At 35.4% G+C, this 20,739-nt stretch overlaps 1 protein-coding gene across 1 annotated transcript in view; it reads right to left on the bottom strand.

Moving 5' to 3' along the window:
• ENPEP (glutamyl aminopeptidase) overlaps positions 1–20,739 on the bottom strand; it is a 93,817-nt gene that overhangs the window by 34,616 nt on the left and 38,462 nt on the right. Inside the window, exons 5-10 of the mRNA XM_090266420.1 lie at positions 18,713–18,867; positions 18,187–18,300; positions 15,308–15,442; positions 13,396–13,461; positions 7,764–7,829; positions 7,510–7,661 (exon numbers count right to left, since the gene is read on the bottom strand). Coding sequence (XP_090122546.1) covers positions 7,510–7,661; positions 7,764–7,829; positions 13,396–13,461; positions 15,308–15,442; positions 18,187–18,300; positions 18,713–18,867 — 688 coding nt within the window. The remainder of the gene's footprint in view (positions 1–7,509; positions 7,662–7,763; positions 7,830–13,395; positions 13,462–15,307; positions 15,443–18,186; positions 18,301–18,712; positions 18,868–20,739) is intronic.

The following is a 20,739-nucleotide window of genomic DNA, read 5'->3' as shown; positions in this document are numbered from 1 at the left end:
TTTGAAACAAAGATATTGCATAAATATAACATATTATGAAATAATATTGAGCATTCATACACATACTTGCACATGCTTTAATATGCTATAGTTTCTGTCAAGAAACACAAAGCATTTTTAGAATTCAGAAGGCAATCTTAAAATAATGTAAAGGAAAATAACACACTTTAGAAACTACATTGAAATTACATCACTGCCATCATCTCTTCAAATTTCTCATGCTCTAAAAATCTATTTAGAACCATGTGAACCAGTGCACAAAGAAAATATCATCAGGCAAGCATTGGCCCTGCAAACAACTCAGAGGGATAGAGTCACATTGAAGGGACTGAGGGACCTGCAGCTGACAAGCAGGGAACCATACAGAGTGGAAAGTTTGGCCCGAGTCTCCAGCAAAAGAGTGGCAGACTGAGGACTGGACATCTAGGAACCGAATCCTGAGAATTGCTGTAGCCAGGCAGGTCCCCTCACCTTCAGGATTTCAGGCTCTGCAGATCAGTGAGGCCATGCTCAGGAGCCCCCTGCTGGGCACATTTCCACAGGGGAAATAAGAAAGAGCTCTGAAAAGGCCCTTTACCAGATACTATGAGCTACACGGTTCCTTGGGATCAGGGCCGGGAGAGTAGAGACAAATGAAATAAGGCATGTTCAGAGCCCTGCGCAGCCTTGGCACCTAGACAGGTTGCTGTATGTGCCAAGTAGGAAAGAGCTGCTTCTTTTATACAGATTGGCCTCTCACAGGAAGCAAACAGCTAATTCACCAGAAACAATTCATAATTGGAAAGGATCTGGGACAGTCCAAGACATGTAGTGAGGGGATGGGGAAACACTCCCACCATCTTTCCAGAAGACTGAATAGTGCCCCCTGGGGGTGAAACAGGATTTCCACCCCCCCCACCCCCCCCCCACCCCCCCGATCGCACCAGAGACACCCTCTGGAGGCAGGTGGAGGTGATACTGGCAGTCCTCTTGGTTCATTAAATGAACCACTCCTGGGCCCTGGACTGATGGGCAAGCCAGTAGGGGAGAAGAGCGGGGACCAGCCAAATCTGAAGCAGAAAACCACAGACTGTTGATTGCTTGTAGTCTTGAACAGGCTGCCTAGGGCCAGACTAGGACACCATCTGACATTACCAAGGGCAGATCCAGAAAGAGAGAACAGTGGTAAACACTGGATTCTACTGAGACAAATTCCACCACAGTCCCACAGTCTTCTTCATGATTCGCATTTATTTCCTCTCCCTCATGCCCTTTTAATTTTCTTTCTCTCACATCTGTGCTTATTGTTTCACTAGTTTTTATACTTTAATTTATTGCAAACCTCATATTTTGTTCCTCCCTTCTCTTATTCCATTTTACTTTCTTACTTCTTCTTATTTTTGTTTTAAATTTTATTTTTTCTCTTGCTATGACTTATTTCTATACTACACTTACTATTTCTCCTCCCCCCTGACTCTCAAAACCATTTTTCTTGTCATTTGTCATCTCACACCCTTTTTCTTGTTTTTAAAATACTCTTATTCCTTCTCCACCTTTATCAGTCTTTGCTCCTTGGTTGTTGATACTGTGATTGTTGTTGCATTTCTTCAATTTTATTTCTAGATCTTCACTATTTTTGTATTTCAAGTCTCAAATTTTAACATTTCCCTCTCTTACTCCATCTTCCTTCCTCCTGTCCCTTTTTCACTTTAAATTTTAACTTTCCTGGTCTTTGCCTTGTTTTTATTCTTCATTCTTAGTATTCCTTCTCCCTCTATCCTCTCAAAATCACTTCCCTTTCTTTTAGACATTTCTTAAGTTTTCTTTCTTTCTTTTTCCCTCTCATTCACATCCTACACAGCAATATTTTCACCAATATGTTTCCTAGAGCAAGGGAGATAAAGGAAAAAAAGCAAAAAAAAAAAAAAAAAAAAAAAAAAAGGAACCACATGAAATTAAAAAGCTTCTGCATGGCTAAAGAAAACATCATCAAAATGAGAAAGGAACCAACCACATGAGAAAACATTTTTGCCAGTGATATCTCAAACAAGTGTTTGATATACAAAATATATAAAGAACTTATATGACACAACACACAACACCAAGAAGACAAACATTCCAAATAAAAAATGGACAAAGGACCTGAACAGACACTTCTCCAAGGAGGACATACAGAGGGTCCATAGACATATGAAAGGATGCTCAACATCACTAGCCATAAGAGATGCAAACTAAAACCACAATGAGATACCACCTCACACTGGTCAGAATGGTCATCACTAACATATCAACAAACAACAGGTGCTGGCGAGGATGTGGGGAAAAGGGAACCCTAGTGCACTGTTGGTAGGAATATAGACTGGTGCAGCCACTGTGGAAAACCATATGGAATTTCCTCAAAAAACTAAAAATGGAACTGCATTTTGTCCCAGTAATTCCACTGCTGGGACCATACCCTAAGAATCCCGAAACACCAATTCAAAGGAACCTGTGCTCCACTGTGTCAATAGCAGCACTATTTACAATAGCCAAGTGCTGGAAACAGGCTAAGTGCCCATCTGTAGATGAGTGGATCAAAAAACTGTGGTACATTTACATAATGGAATACTATGCAGCAGAAAGAAAGAAGAAACTCCTATCTTTTGCAGCATTATGGATGGAACTAGAGAATATTATGCTAAATGAAAAGACAAATATCATATGACTTCACCTATAAGAGAAACCTAATGAACAAAACAAACAAATGAGCAAAATAGAACCAGAGGCATGGAAACAAAGAACAGACTGACAGCAACCAAAAGAGAGGAGGGAGGGGGTAATGGTGGAAAGAAGGGGGAGGGACTAGTCAAGGAACATGTATGAATGACCCATGGGCATGGACAACAGGGTGGGGATTGACTGTGAAAGCCAGTGGAGGGCTGGCTGGAGGACAGAAAAGGGGGAAAAATTGGGACAACTGTAATAGAACAATAAAATATTTATTTAAAAAAATAGGACAATCAAAGACTTTATTATGTTGATAACAATTCACCTCTATGTTTCAATGCATTCGTATACTACAGAGGAAAGAGTGAAAAGAAAGCATTTGATATCATAATTTTTGCTTTTCAAAATAAACAAAAGATAAGTATACACAGTTACTCTCTGATCTCATTTAGTCTAGGAACTCAAATTTCCTTTTTTTTTGGAGAGAATTATTAATTTTTGGAAGTTGGATTATAATAAGATATCCAGTTATATGAATTTCCTTCACTCTGGGAGAGCAAACTGCTTGAGATTTCCCAGAGGGGATGCTGGGAACAAACCTCCACAGGGGAGAACCACTGGCTTTCTCAGTATTTCTCCAGTTCAACTAGCACCTTGAAAGTAGTTAATTTAATAATTCTTGTATTCTTCATTCTCTGAGGCCATGGGCAGAAAGTATTTTGCCAATTTAAATTTTTGCAAACACCTGAGTGTGCTGTTAGTGTGATTTAATTCCCAAAGTTCAGAATCAGAAGCCAGAAAACAGATTCTGTTATGGCAAAGAGTACATATCACAAAGTTTTTCTGTAAAGATCTTTCATTTCTTTAGAAATATGGCTAGGAACACTCACAACAATATTCTAAAAGGAGATTGTTTTTATAAAATTCATCTAATTCAATTCCCTGAACATTGTTTAACTAGGACTTTTAGCTTGGCCTAATCTTTGAAACATTGGTCACACCCTTCCAGCCACTCTCTCAGAGCAGCAGGTCATTCCATCACCTCTCCTATCTCCCCATAGTATTGTCCTAACCAGTCCCCCTGTCCCACTCTTGGCCCTCTGATCTGTTCTCCACAGTGCAGCCAGAGGGGAACTTTGAAATGGAAATGGAATTCACCAATTCTCTCCTTAAAGTCCTCAAATTAATACACTATTGTTCAAAGTCTTTAATGTCTGCATGCCAGGCATCTGCCTTCCTCTCTGCTTCATCTCCCACCACTCTTCCCAGTGCCTCTCTATTGCTCAGTTTCTTGGGGCCAGACTGCCTGCATTCAAATCAAGGCTCCATCACTTATACACTAGGTAACACTGCATAAATTATTTAATCATTTTCTGCTTCCGTTTCCCTATCCATTATAATAATACACCATAAAGTGTTTAAAATAGTGTCAGCTACTTAGAAACTTCTCAACGAGTGTTGCATGTTATATATATAATGCTCGTTTTTAACTCTGCAGCCCTTAGACATGTTGTAGCTTCTGTTTTGAACAAACCCACACACCAGTTTACTCTGCTTAAATATCACTTCCTCAAGAAAAAAGTCCTCTGTAGCACTCCCTACCCAACCACACGTCCGGATCTGCCCATAAATTCAGGCTCAGCTTATCAGTGGATACTTATGACAGGATAAAATAATTACTCTAAAACTTCCAAATGGAACTTTGTGTCACAGAGAGAAATACTTTTAAATTTTAATATCTAAAGGCTCTAGCAGTATTAAATTTGGCCAATCTAATTTGCTAGAACATAAAACAGTAACTATAAAGAAAGGTGGTTATAGTTATTAAATGAAATGCTTTCTGAGACATCTTCTTCATACACTATAATTTTCCTTCCTCATGTTATCCTAATTGCTACTGAATAATTGATCTGTGATGATTTATACATGTGACTATAAAATAAGGTCACGGAGACTATTACAAAAGATAAAGAGGGTGAAAAGTCTTTTCAGTGGAAATCAAGCAGTGGAGATTAGAGGCCACTTGAGTTGGGGTGGATGCAAATTTTTTTTCTACCCAAACTGTATTAAGAAGTTGAAAGAAGGGATAATGAAAATTAGCATGGCTGAAACTGGATGATTTCCATGGAGGAATGTTCACGCTTAACACAAAATTTGATGCAGATTCACTGCTCTACTCACTCAGTCATTTGAATGTGATGGCCACACAGTACCTGTGCTCACTCAATGGTACCTGCCACTCTCACTGACTAGTACAGTGAAGTCATCATTGTTCATACATGTGCATTCCAGTCCACTCTCCTTGGCTGCCAGGTTACATCAAAGTTGTGAAAACTGTTCCTGTTATATTAACAATGGCTGGACTTTCTACAGACAGACCTCATACGTCCTTCTCTACAGTCTAATTTCAAGTCCAAGAGTCACTTAAGTAAATAAAATTTCCCCTAACATCCTAACATAAGGGTCAAATAAACCTCTTTTTCTTATACTTTACTAATGGCATGAAATCATTCTACCTGCTTCATATTTTTACCATAATTTTTACATATAACAATTAATTATTTATCTCTTTATAGTTGAGCAAAATTATGGGCCTTCATCAAGTCTTCAAGTTTTCCCATCCTCCCAATCACTCTTTTTCCTGGAGGTCTCCTACATTACCCCAGTCATCTGCTTTGACTCATGACACTGAGCACCCTGGATAACTGTCAGCCTGCATTTCCTTTCATGGCTTTCTTAGGTTGGATGCACTGTTTCCTGGATCTCATCTCTTTATCTTTTATTGATACACTTATATTTTTATTCTTTCCTGCTTCCAAACTTCCTGGAATGCAGTCTTAGTAACTTATAAGAAGTGCTGTGTGGAAAGCATTTTCTGGTACTGCGTGTCTGAAAATGTCTTTACTGTGCTTTTTTGCATTTGGTTTAGTTTCACTGGGTAGAGAATGAGAGGCTGAAAGTATTTTTTACCTCACCATTTTAGAAGATTGCCCCATATTCTTCTTACATTCAGGGTTGCTGTGAAGAAGTCTAATGCCACACTAACTCATGCATCCTTGTCCTCTGAAATTTTATAAGGCTGTAGTTAGGTATGTGTGAACTCGATACAAAGACATGTGTACTCAGTGGGGCCTTTTAATCAGAATACTTGTGTCCTTTATTATTTCTTGATATAACTTGCCCCTCAAGTTTCTCTGTTTCTATTTTTGTGAGACTTCTATTAGTTGGCTGCTAGACTGTCCATATTTGTCTATTTGCCAGTTCTATAGGAGTTTGCCTTATATTTTTAGAGAATTCCCCAAATTTATTTCTAGTTGGTCTATTAATTTTTTTACATCCCAAAACTTAATCTTCCAGAGATCTTTCATGTTCTCATTTTGTCCTTTCAAAGTTATTCTGCTCTTAGTTAATGGATAGAATAGTTTTTTGATCTCTCACCCTATTCCATAAATCTATTTTCTATTTCCTCAATTATATTTCTTTAAAAAAAATAATTTATTTGCTTGTTTATTTATTTATTTTTAGAGGGGAAAAGGAGAAAGAGAGGGAGAGAAACATCACTGCATGGTTGCCTCTTGCTTGCACTCCCAACTGGGGACCCGATGTGCAACCTAGTCATGTGCCCTGACTGGGAATTGAACCATTGACACTTGGCTTGCAGGCCGACGCTCAATCCACTGAGCCACAGCAGCCAGGGCCTCAATTATATTTCTTAAAGAGACAGGTGTTTTGTTCATTCAGGTGGGATTTCACATTTTATGCTTTTAGATTCTTTTCATGTGTTTGTTTTTATCCTTGATTATCCTTTCATATTTAAGAAAGGACAAAATTGATTATTCTTGATGTCTTGTATGTAACCCTTCTACTGTGAGAAAGGAATTACATATATGTGTATGACAGAGACATTGATTCATTGTTTCACTTATTTATGCAGTTATTGGTTGATTTTTGTATCTGCCCTGATCAGGGATCAAACCCACAACCAGGAGTATGGGGACAACGCTCTAACCAACTGAGCTACCTGGCCAGGGCAGGAGTTATGTTTTTGACACTGTCTTTTCCAATAAACAGGAAGTCTGACTAAGAGCTCTGTGGATGAATGAGGGGACTTATCCATCCTACCATAATGAGGGAAACTTTACTCTGGACGTCTTAACCTAAGGGAAATCCTTAGCTTTTCCTTACTGACTAAGTTCATTTCTTTAGGAAAAAAAAAAAAAGCCCTCTGGAATTTTGCCTTGGGTTATTGCCAGACATCTGAGAACTCTGTACAGAGGAAAGGATAGCAGTTGATAAAGGGAAAGTGGAGGGGAAGTTCTGATGGCACAATGTCCTGAGTCTATACTTCAAATTAGTTGCCTTATTTTCAGCCTAATTTCTCACTCCTGCCCCCAACTGTTCATGTTGACACTGAGTCCAGAGCCTGTCTAGGGAAAGGGGAGATCAGCTTTCAGTTACACTGTACATCTCTTTCCATGGGCTGCATCTTCCTTAGTTTGTATTTTATCAATATTTCTCCTTCTGCTTTCCTTCTAGAATTCTCTGGTACATATAGCCCCTTTCCTTTATTTTCTTTACTTTTATAATTGTATTTCTTTCAGCACTTCTATTTCTTTATTCATTCATATTTGGGACGAACAGGACTTTGATGCATTTTGAATGAGGAGACCACTGAGCTATTTTTAAATGCCTATGTTTTCCCAAAGACACCGTGCTTTTATATTATCACCAATCAATTATGCACTGAAGAGCAAGATCTAAGGAAATGACCATTATTTCCATCAAATTTCTGCTTTCCTCTTGAAATGCATTATAGACCCTTACCCAAGATCTGAAGGTGGCTGAGAAGAATTAGCTCTTGTGTCCAATAGAAAGCGTTTCTGTGTAATGTTCTTTGTATTTTGCACATTAAGTACAGGATAACCCATCTGTTTAGTCCAGCTGTCCATTACTTCTTTCACTGGTAGATTACTTGCCTAAGATTTTAAAAACATGCGATAAAGAATCAGATAAAGGAATTATTGATAATTCACTTGTTATTATAACAAAGAAATATTTAGGAATATGCCCTTCCTTACCTCTTCAAGTGCTCCCCAAAAATCTGAAGTTTTTGCATTCTTAAATTTGTATTTTTTCAAATAAGTCTGTATTTGAAAGAGAACAAGTTCTTTAGGAGTCAATGTTTGCTTTTCTCATACTTTCACAACATGACCTGAACTTCTAGACATATTTCACACAAATGTATAATATAGCAAATGTACCTAGAATGAAAATCAAATGATATACTGTATGAAAAATATTTTTAACCTATAAAAACGCTACACAAACAATAACTTATTTGCAAAGCATAAGAAATTTTTTTTATTAATGAGACAGTTTTTTGTTTGTTTTTGTCTAATGGAATTGTGAACAAGAGAAAGAGTTTCATTTTTTCAAGACAAGTAATATAAGATATTTCAGTGGAGTTGAGTGTTCAGCAAACAGTCTACAGTCCATAACATTTCTGAACCACTATGAAGAGAGATCCATAATTCTGTGATCTTTATTTAGTGGTGTTAACCTGTCTACTACTGGCTGCCTCCCTTACCTTCATTCATAGTGTTTTTTTCTCATCTCAGGCACTATATGACCCCCATCATACATATGAATAATTGAAGTGATATGCAAACATAAAACAAGGAAGCTTGGCTCCAAGCCACGGCTCTGCAATTTTTTTTTTCTATAAAAACCTATACGGCAATGATTTTAAGCATTGTGGGCCATAAAAATCTCTGTTGCAATGACTCAATTCTGCCTCCATAGCAGAAAAGCAGCCATAGATAATATCTAAATGAATGAGCATGGCTGTCTTCCAATAAAACCTTATTTATGCACACTGATAATTGAGTGCCACGTAACTTTTCTGTGTCATGAAATAATCTTCTTTTTAAAAAATTTTTTAGCCATTAAAAAATTTAGAAATAATTTTGTTTTCAGATCTTACAAAACTGAATGGTAGGCCACATTTTGCCCACAGGCAATAGTTTGTAGACCCCTGCTCTACAGAAAAGAATATACAAATTTTTGAATAATGAAAATTTCAATGGTGGATAAATTGGGGAGATTATTCACTTTAAATAAGTCTTCACTCTTCAAATATTTTTAAAATACAAATTTTTAACTAGAACACTTTTCTTTTTGCAATTATATTCGCAAGAAACTCTCTACATATGAGTTTTCAATGTAATGTGACAGCTCCCTAGAGAACATTCCCAGTCTTCTCCTAACCTCAGAACTGAGCCCTGCTGGTGGTTCTCCAGGAATCCTCGCAAAGCTCCCACTGCGTCTGTCCTCTGTTGCTCTCTAGTACTGTCCCACTTAGATAGAAACAGAAGCTTCTTTAGTATTCTGTGAGCCTTCAAAGAAAATAACTAGTGGTTGAATTTCCACATATAAATTTTACTCTAAGTTGCTCTAATTTTCAGGAAATGCTGTACCTAATTCACATTATCTTTTAAATTCCTCTCCTCTTTAGGCATAAAGAGATAAAAGCAGTATTAGCAGACTGCTCCATGCAGCCTGAAAGGGCTTAGGCCAGTCTGGAATGCGGCCTTCAGATTTGTTCTTCCAATTAGTCCACCAGCTTTGCCACTGGAGGGCAGGCAAAGGAAGGGAGAAGAAAGACAAGGACATACTCTCTGCCAATTTCAGGTATTCATTCTAGAGTTTGCACAAATCATTCACTTTATCTTAATAAAATAATTGTTTACTCAGAATAGTAATAATTATAACCATAGATATCTGTTAATGACAAGTTCTAGCGACTAGTAGCTTCTTAAAATTAATTTAGAGGTGTTTATTTGTATTTTCACAATGTCTTGAGCTTAGAAAGAAGCAATCTTGGAAGTGGAAGGGACCTTAAATATTATTTAATACATCTCACACATTTGGAGGGAGGGGCAAAGGAAAATGGTGCTTAAAGAGGTGAAGATATTTGCCTGAGATCACCTTAAAAAGAATTCTGAATCCTGGACCAGTTTGTGTGATTTTTATCACTATAGTTTTTGCTATTTTTTTAAATTGTATTTTCTTGCTTCTACTGATCTAGAGGCTAAATGGACATTTATATGAACAGTATATTAAAAGGTACTCATTTTGTACACACAGATGGCCCATGGACATATGAAAAGATGCTCAACATCACTAATAATGAGAAAAATGCAAATTCAAACCACAATGATATATCACCTTTCACCTGTCAGAATGGCTATCATCAATAAGTCAACAAAGAACAAGTGCTGACAAGGATGTGGAGAAAAGGGAACTCTTGTGCACTGTTGGTGGGAATACAGATTTGTGCAGCCACTGCGGAAAACAGTATGGAACGTCCTTAAAATGTTAAAAATGTAACTGACTCATGACCCAGCAATTCCACTTTTGGGTATATATCTGAAGAAACCCAAAACTTTAATTTAAAAGAATATATTCAACCTTATGTTCTTTGCAGCATCATTTACAATAGTCAAGATATGGAAGCAACCCAAGTGTCCACCAATAGATGAGTAGATAAAAAAGCTGTGGTACATATATACAATGGAATGTTACTTGACCATAAAAAAAATGAAATCTTACCAATTGTGACAGTACAGATGGACCTAGAGGATATTATGCTAAGTCAAATAAGTCAGTCAAAGAAAGATAAATACTATATAATTTCACTTAAATGTGGAATCTAAAAAACAAAATAAATAAACAAAATTGAAACAGACCCATAGATACAGAGAACAGACTGATGGTTGCATAGGGGAGTGGTGTTGGGGGGCTGGGTGAAAAGGCTGAAGGGATTGAGTAAAAATTGGTAGTTACAGAATAGTCACAGAGATGTAAAGTTCAGCATAGAGAATATAGTCAATAACACTGTAATAATTATGTATGGTGCCAGGTGAACACTGGAAATATCAGAAGGAATGCTTTGTAAAGCACATGATTGTCTAACCACTATGCAGTATGCTTGAAACTAATACAAAATAACAATATAAAATAAGTGCAAAAGAGGTACTCAATATTTTCTAGATTTGTACTTCTGAATGTTCCATATTAAGAAATTTTCTTTTTCACCTTGAAAGTTCACAATTCCAGTCAAAATTTTATGATGACCTAGTTCAACCAATAATAGTCCCTCACTAGCTGGTCTCAGTGAGCACCAAAGGAAAGGACCATTTCTATTACTAGTATTGTAGGAAGGGAATGAATATTTTCCAGCTGAGCCATTCCTGTGTTATCAGGGATACTACTGATAACTAGGAGAAAAAGAAAGGATGAATATATTTCTTAACTTCTAAATATTTCATGACCATATACTGTTATGAAGGCCCTATTATCTATTATGCTTTTTTTTCTGTACGAGCACAGCCTTAAAGATTTTCCAGTTGATGGTTTGTCTCCTATTTCCCCTCATTCTGCACCTGCTTTGCTGTCTAATTTGCACTTGGGGAAAGGTGATGAGCACAAAAGAGAAGAGAGAGCTGGCCATCCCCAGATTTAGTGCCATACCTGGTTAGCTAATAAAGGGTAATTTTGGGCATAAAGTTAGTATTTGCAAGGGAAAGATCTTGAACAATGTCACAGATTATGATGATAATTTAAGGAAGAATTCTGTTTGGATACTTGAACTATGTGATGGAAGGTTTCAATTGGTTCAAAAGCTTATTGAGGCTTATTGAGGCTCATTCAGTGTGGCCTACATTGATTATATACTATTTTCAACTTTTAGTTAGTGTTTGAAGATTGGAGGAAAAGAGTTGCTGTTTCACATTTTGTTTTGTTATAAATTCAGTTCACAGCACTATAATAGTATGAAAAATTAATATCTATTCTTTCTAATTAGCTTCTGGTGTGATCTGTAGTCACAGTTAAAGTGAAGAAATTCAGTTTTAACTTGAAAAATATTAGTTTTAGACAGGACTGGGTTTTTAATTAATTATACCACAGATACTGGGCTAAAGAAAATGCAACAGTATTATTGAATTATTAGAATAGTTATTCACTTTTAAAGATTTCATGTTAACATGAAAAAGCATTTAATTTAAAGTTAGTATTGAGGAGTCCAAGAATGTGTTCTTCATTAGTTTAATTTGGAATGGAATCTATGCAAATGGAATTTTAACTTAATTTTTTAAAAAGGAATTGTCTGTTTATTTCTATATTCTATATTACTTACCATAGACTATTCACTCATTCATTCAAAAACACTTTGGGATCACCTAACATGCATAATGCATTCTACTAGGCACTGGCGTATATGCAAAGATATGGGTGACAGTTTCTCACTGAAGGTGCTTACAGTGAGAGAAGATATGAAATTTGAGTTTGAAGCTGATGGAAAGTTTACAAGATGTTCTAATGTACATATAAGAACAAGCACATAGCTTCTCCCTCTCCACCTAATGCCCACACAGCATACTTTATTAATGGACAGGAGGAAAAGGTATTGATGTACTCCCTGAATACTTCCTGAAGCTTGGGCTTATTTCTTACTTTAATCGTCACCTGGGAATTTTAGCACTGGGTAGAAGGGGACCATTTCCTTTTCGGGTGGTAGACACAGTCCTAAATGCCACATAAGCAGACTTGGTGGTAGTGAGAGTTATGGGAATCACTGTCCCTGTACTCTTTGGGAAAGCTAGCAGGGCCACTGCTCAGACCTGCATTCTGCTTTATGGGCTGGGTGCGGTCATCAGTGCTCTGTCTAACTACCTGGTGTGTCAGAGTAGGGAGGGTGGAGGCAGAAGGCAAACACTAGCAAAGACATTTCCATCTCTAGGCTGCAACAGGGCCAGCCTACAGACAGCATTAGGGACACACTGTAGTTACTTTGGTAATAGAAGACCCTGAGAGAGTTGGCTTAGAGTCTGCCAGAAGAACAGAATGAAACAGAAACATCTAGTGGGAGTAATAAGCTTAAGTGAGATATGTGAAATGCTTTAGAAACTTTATTGTCATTTCCATTTCCAAAAGGAAACAGGCCCTTTTTATTCACTGACTCCATCATAATAGAGATGTTTGTTTTGACCACTTTGAAATCCAATAGTAAGGAAAAAGTCTTCCTTAAAATTGTTAAGAGAAGACTTTAATAGATAGGTTTACATTTTTCTGTCATGTTGCTGTGGACTAAATTGTCTCCCCCAGAAATTCATACATTAAAGCCTTGATCCTCAATGTCCGTGTAAGGGTATTTGGAAATGAGGCCTTTGGGAGGTATTTAGGTTTAAATGTCTCTGCCATATGAGGACCTAGTGAGAAGGCAGGCGTCTGCAAGCCAGCAAGACAGCCCTCACCAAATCTGAATATGGTGGCACCTACATCTTCGACTCCTCAGCCTTCAGAACTGTGAGAAAGTAAGTGTCTGTTGTTTAAGCCACCCCTTTTGTGGTATTGGTGTTCTGGTATGGCAGCCCAGCAGACTGATGATACATATGTAAAGGATTAAAAAATAATAATGAAGTAATCTGTTTAAAATTCTCCATGAAACCTCTGCCACGTGGTAATTGCTGACACAATGTAGGCACTTAAGTGGCTGTAAAGCCACTTTTTAATGTTTTTCTGTGTTATCTATCCTTGACTAAGGAAAATAAAAAGGGAATTTCCCTTAATTCATCATATATCTTAACATTCATCAGCCACATATCAGTGTAATTTACTTTTACTGTCATTAAAAATAATAAATCATACCCGACATCCTTCTTGAAATTTCTCTCGTGTTATCCAGTCTTCAAGCATTCTCAGAATGGAAGCTCCCTATGATGGAAAACAATGAGAAATTAATCTAATAAAAGATACATAAGGGACAAATACTACTGTGACTAGTGTTTCATGATTATATTTGTGAGATTTCTTGAAGATGGCTCTGCTAAATTACATGGTTAAGATTTGTGATTTTAGGGTAAAAATACCACTTGGCACACTCCATGTGTTTCTGAAATAACTTAAAGGTAAAGAGAAATCGATAAAATGGCACTGAAGTTCAGTAATTATTGCACTTCACCAAATGAATCAGCAGAGGGGGCTTTCCTAATGAAAAAGGAAAGAAAGTTTTAGAAATATTTTGCTCTTTCATGAATAAAGAAAAGTTTCAGAATAAAATTTTGATTATTCATAAAGTATATTTAAATACTTGAAAAAAGAACTTTATTTAACAAAGTAGATATTTGAGAAATTAGCTTGTCAAATAGTTTCATAAGCTAGATGTATATTTTAGGTATACAATCCTTCCCTTCAGGAGTGATTTATCTCATTGGGTTTTCTTTAGTCTGAAGACTCTGATCACTACCCTGCTGTCTACATTCTTTTCACATGTTATAATATTAGTACTAAATTTTCCTATTAATAGAATTTTAAATCAAAATTTTCAAGTAACTGACCAGAAAAACATTTAAGTTAGTAATTTTTATTAAAATTTATTGAGTACTATAAATTATTTTCGTACACAGTAGAAGGATTATAAATATTGATTTATTTCAGACCTAATATCTTAAACCCATGGAGTATCCAGGACTCGGGAAAAAACTGACTCAATAAATATAAACTTCACCTTGTGAGTTATTAGAATATACTCTGCATTGGAAACTTTCATTTTAACAAAAAGATAAAAAAGAATCACTGACAATGTGAAAGAAAAATAAATAAAGGAAGCCTAAAAAATGCCATAAGAATAATATGAGAAAAAAAGACATAAAAGATGATGCTATACATTTCAGATACTAGCATATATATTGATAGAAAGCTTTTTGTTTTACTCAAGTCATTTTTTTTAAGGTTTATTTTATTCTCATTTGAGAGAGGAGAGAAGGGAGAGAGAGCATGCATGTGCCTGCCAGAGCTCACTCCAGTCAATTTTATCTAATATACACTTTAGTAATTATAATGTCTTATCTTACATAAAACTTTAGGTATCAAAATGTATTAGTTTCCAGTGGCTTTTGAGCGGCTTAATGTAGTGGGTAAACTCTGAGATGCTGAGGTGGAAAATGACAAAATTATGCTGCATTCAGGTATGAATATGTTTAGAGGAGAAATTATAGAAGACATTGTGAAAGAAAATGGGTAACATAAAACTTCGGGTCACTATAAATTTTCAGCAACTTTTCATAAAATTATGAAAATGCCTCATTTATATGTTAACAAAGTCATCATTAAATGTTATCTAAAATTAGATCAAAGTAACTGAGTTGGATTTAAATACCAGAAGCACTAAAGAATTCTTTTATAAAATGAGTCCACATATATGGCATTTCTCATTGACTACATGTGCAGAAAAAGTTTTACTGTCTTTTAAAAAATTAAATAAAACAATTTTAAATTTGATGCTCAAAGTTTAAATGTTCAGTTAGCAGAATGAGAGCTGTTATAAACAAAAGTAGAAAAATTTTTTAAAAATATGAATCAAAATCTTGACACAATTATCAGCACCGTACATTTCCATTAAAGAATAGGAGCTATTGAATATTCAACACTCAGAATAAGTTCTACACCGTTTCTAAAACCCATTACATAGTCTAACCATCTTACCACCATTTTTAGGCATTTATTAAAAAAAAAACCACTAAGCAGGAAGATATTAAAAACAATGCTATATTTTCCCCACCTTGCTGTAGGATATTCCATCAAAAGCAGATGTTATTTCATCAGGATTCGACACAGTGACAACAATCGGGTGTGAAGACATCAAGGAATCATCCTCTTGTACAGGTAGTACATCTTCAAGTAACATCTGGTCCCGCTAAAATCACAGAATGAACCAAAGAAATATAGTACTTTTTTTATATTGCTTCATATTTCAATGTATCGTGTATATAATACAACTTAGGGGAAATAAATATAAATGACTCAGATTATTTAAAACAAACATCAGGTGTTCAAATTAATCATGTTTTACACTAGTGGGTCTGTATTGATTCTGTTACCATCTCCTATCTATAACATCTTTCATTTTGCCTCTATATTACAGGCCAAGAAGACACAAGCCACTGTGAGTTCTGTTGCTGTTATTTCTGTGCAACTTTCAGACAGATGCCAAACTTTTCAAGCCCTGTTTCCATATCTGTGCATGGTAATGATGATATCATCTCACAGAGTTGTTCTGAGATTTAAGTGAAGAAGCATGTTGATTTGCCAAAAATTGATGTTTGGGTTTAAAAAATAATTTTTGTAAACTAATTATTGGAATTAGGATGATTCATAATTAATTGAAGAAAACATTAACTTTTGCAATTAGTTCTAATTAATAATCATCTTTTCATTCTAGTCCTGTTTTCTCAGCAAAATAGAGTAGTTGAGTAGTCTAGTCCTATAGTCAGACTTTCTTGGTTCAAAGCTTAGTTTTTCCATTTTCTCGATATGTAAGTTTAAACAAGTTCCCTTAACTGTTAAATAGGATAACGATGGCATCTACTTTCTAGAATTGTGCAGCCGATTCATTGAGCTAATGCATGGTAAGCAGTTGGCACATTACCTGGCATAGAGGGAAAACCTAACACAGTTGTTATTATTATTTTGATTCTTAATCAAATTAAATACTAAAATCTAACTGTTAAATCGCTACTAAAAAAAATCAAAAACTTCATTGGCCTTCCTGAATTAAAAATATTAATTACATTTTCTGATTTTGTGATTTCCTTTTATAATAGACAAGGTACTATTGTCAATCAAGGTAAACTGTGAGGAATTAAGAGAATCAAGTTTTCAAATGAGGACTTAGAAGTACAGAGCTTCCAAGTACTCAGAACTGTATTTCCACCCAAGGTTACAGAATATAGAGTGATGACTGCCAATCAAGGTCATTTTGACTTGGACTTTAATTTTTTCTGTCCCTGTAAAACTTTTAGGTAAGTAGACAGGATCCTATTCTCAGTGTCAGAAAATTTGACTCTTGTCTTAGCTGTGCTACTAATTGTCTATGTGACAATGAAGTTATATTACCTTCCTGGGCATTAGATTTTCACCTGTGAAATGAGGCTCCATTATTGTGATACTTACCAGGCTCTCTTATGTTGCACCTTTATTTATCCGTCCCCTCCACCCACAAGACAGTAATTTGGGAACTTTTTAAGGGTATAAATTTTTTATTCAGTTTGGGTTCTTTATGGTGTTTACTGAATGAGGAATGAATGAATGAGTTGAATCATGTGATTAAATTTCATTTAAGAGCTGCATACTAAATTATTCTGGAATTTAAATGGTATTTTGAAACACTGAAATTGGAATGTTAAAATATTATGTATTATATGTAACAATAGTAAAATGTTATAATTTCTTATAATATCTTGATATAAGAAGGGCATCAGATTACTTTGTAGAAAATAAAAGACAATATTTTCACTTATATAGCTTAATTTCAATACATTATGAAATCAGCAATTTTCAGAATAGATGAGTAGTTTCAACTAGGTGACTACACTTTTGTCCTCCAGGGGACATCTGTAAATATGGAAGTCATTTTGGGTTTCAAAACTGGAATGGGATGATCTACTACATCTAGTAGATATAGGCCCAAGATGCTGCTAAATATTGTACAAGACACAGAAAAAGAGCCCACAATGAAGAATTATCTGGTCCAAAATTTCAACAGTTTCATGGTTGAAAACCCTGATGTACATTAAATTTGCAAAGAAACAACTGTTACAAATTAACTTTTTCACTTTTTAAAGTTGTGGGAACTCTTAAGAGCTTCAAAACATTTAACATTGTTTTTTATTTTTTCCAGTAGAGGGCAGTAGTCTATACAGTACACAACTGTAATACTCTACTTTTACACATCTACACACTTACGCTTTCATACCTACAGATAAGAATACTTTCACCACCTAAATAGAAATACAAAAAGATCTAGCTTGTTGGAAATAAATATTTATGGAGTTCATAGAAGCCTCCATTGCACAGTATGATAATAATAATTACATGTACGTTTTGGGAGCTTTTAAGTTTACAAGATAGAGAACAATGTTCTTTCATAGATGAGAGAACTGACTCAAAGAGGATGTAACTTGCTCAAGGTCACATACCCTGTAAAGCATCAAAAAAATTATGCATCCAGACTTTGAACTTGAGTCTAATTACTAAGTTTATGCTCTTATCGTTCCACACTATTTAAGCAACCTGTGTAGGGTAAGTTATTTATTAAATTAAGCAGAGACATTTTTCAAAGGGTTAGCACTACAGGTGTTATCTTGAACACAGAGTTGGCATTGTCTAAGCTAGCTATATTTTTCCTGCTTTGTCACATGTTCCTGAGTAAATCTATCAAGGATATCCTCAAATCCTGGTGGTCAGTTGCCCTCTTGGGCCGGGGCATGGTCTCTAAGCAAGGTACAGTTCAGCAGAGCAAGCTGGCTCCACCCCATTTTCTCAAGGGAATTCCCAATTCACACTTCACTTGGCCTTGGACTCAGAGTGATAGTCCAAGTGTTCCAATCTGCTCTGCATGAGAGAAAACAGAGATTTGTAGTTTATGTGTTTAGGACTCACCATTTGCCAATCTTTCTCTGCATGGCTTACTCCCAAGAACTCAAAGAAGGAAGCAAAGCCTTCATTTAGCCACAAGTCTTCCCACCATTCCATGGTCACAGTATTTCCAAACCACTGAAATTACAAGCAATAAAGTGACAGTTAAATTCTTTTGCCTTTGACAGAGAGGCCTAGAAAATTTCAATACATTCATTTATTCATGTAAATTTTGTCACTTGACACAGAAGTGGCAGGCATTCTTAGAATTTATCTTCTGGTTTCAAAATGGTCTTAAGATTTCCATATTTTCTTGATTTGATTTAAGTATTACTGAGAATATTTAAAGTTAGAGGAAGGTCTACTGTGTATTTATTAAAGGCAAAGCAATGTGTCTTAAATGCTTCTTGATGGTAAAATGTTTATCAGCACTAAGACTTTCAAGCAGAATTTTCTGAGTTGGCTATTTTTAATTTGCTAAGTTATAATTCATTTCAATTATTCCTGTGGTCTAAACTGTGTTTTAAAATGAGCAAATATGATTCTATACCTGATGCACAAGTTCATGGGCAACCACACTGGCCACCCTCTGCTTGTTTGAGGAGGCTGATTCCTGAGGGTCATAAAGCAGGTTTGTTTCTCTGTACGTGATGAGTCCCCAGTTCTCCATAGCCCCAGTGCCAAAGTCTGGAATAGCTATTTTATCTAAGGAAAAAGAAGGAGTCCAGTGAGAAATACATTCTTTCCATTTGTTCATAACACTTCTTACCAATTTAAGTTCTTTGAATGAATGTATTTTAAAAAGCCTAAAAACAACTTTTCAGTTTTCATGCACTCAAAATTTCCATGGACCTTTTTCTGTTGGCTCCAGATACAAATATGTCTTATTTTTTAATGACAATTTTTACTAATTACACATTTTTACTAATGGCAATGCTCTTCTCAAGTCCTCTATAATTTTGTGTCTTCTGTTCCTTGCTTTGCTTCTTTTTTATTAGCTTTTCCAATAATTTCTACTTAGATAACACAGAGTATCTGTTTTGGGGATAAATTGTAAAATATTAAGAAAATAAAGTTTTCAAATAACGACTTAGACATACAGAGCTTCCAAGTTCACAAAAATATATTCTTATGTAAGGTTATAGAATATTAGAAAATATAAACTCTATTTTTTTCCCTGACTCTGTACAATTTGAGGTCAACCTGATTTTATATGAACTGAGTAACTTATGATCCATTTGTATGTATTAAATTGGTTGTATCAATATGAAATTGACTGTATTCGCTCTAAATTCCCTTCCAGGTCTAAAATGTTGAATTTAATCATAACTCTCTATTCTTCATTTCTTCTGGGACCTGTAATTTTGGACATACTATCTAACAGGAAGAGGCAGTGTTTATCAGTTCTGTGTTAAATCCCCCCCAAAAAACATTCAGCTTGATTACTGGACAGAGTTCAGCTTCTGCAATTAATGGACTATAATAAGAGTATAATTTTTTTGTCATGACACGGAATTTAAATGAGGCATATCAATAAAAATAAATTAAAATTTCATCTAACATTTAAGAAAGGTCTTTTCTGGTTAAAATAATGATTCTTAAAGCTTTTTATAAAAGAATGAAAATGGATATATCTTAACTGGAGGCCAAGAATATAGCTGTAGTTTCCTTTTCATGTTATTTTCATTCTTAGGTTTGGTTCTTTTCTTTCTTTTTCACAAGAATACCACTTAAAAGGTAGGAAAGTATTCCCTACAAGGGCCAATTTTTCCATAGTATTATGGAGTGTAATTTGCACCTACTGCTTGAAGAAAAGGAATTTTTCGTAACCCAGTTTCTTTGTTGATAATTGACATTATAATTAACTTCAGTGAATTTAATTTTCAGGGGTATAATAAATGCAGAAGTCATTTCTAAGGAAAGTCTAAGATAGAGTCAATTATGAAAGGGTTGAAATGCATATAGAAATATGAAGAAGAAGGAGGAAGAGGACAAGGAGGAAGACAAGTTGTAGTATTACTTGTAGTAATTGTAGTAATTGTGGTAGTTAAAGTAGAATTAGTTGTAATAGTTGTTATTATAGTGGTTATAGCAGTAATAATAGTTGCAGTACTAGTAGTCATTGTTGTAGTAATTGCAATAGTAGAAGTAGCAATGATGGCAGTCAGGGTAGTTGTGGTAGTAATAGTAGTTGTTGTAGTAGTTGTAGTAGTAGTCATTGTCAATGTTGTAGTAGAAGCAGAAGTAGAAGCAGTAGTTGCAGTAGTAGTGGTGGTAGTAGCAGTAGTGGAGAGAAAGGAACAAAGTGAGAAGAGAGAAATAAATTTGTGACATTTCCACTTCCCAGATATCTTGGGTGGTACAAGTGAGAAAAAGAGAAAAAAGACTTTTAAATTGATGTACTCAACATTTTAGTAAACATTATTTTGATTGTGATGAAAAGTAGTTTCTGTTTCATTTTCTATTGATAATAGTTGCTACACAATTAAAAAACAACAACAAAACATTGGATCTACTGCCATTGAAAAGAAATTACGGTAGCTGCAAACTTGCTTAGAGCCACAGCCATTCCCATGT

The sequence above is a fragment of the Furipterus horrens genome, unplaced genomic scaffold (genome assembly GCF_987537825.1).
Source record: "Furipterus horrens unplaced genomic scaffold, mFurHor1.1.pri manual_scaffold_2, whole genome shotgun sequence".
Taxonomy (NCBI): domain Eukaryota; kingdom Metazoa; phylum Chordata; class Mammalia; order Chiroptera; family Furipteridae; genus Furipterus; species Furipterus horrens.
This window is presented reverse-complemented; position numbering and strand designations above follow the sequence as displayed.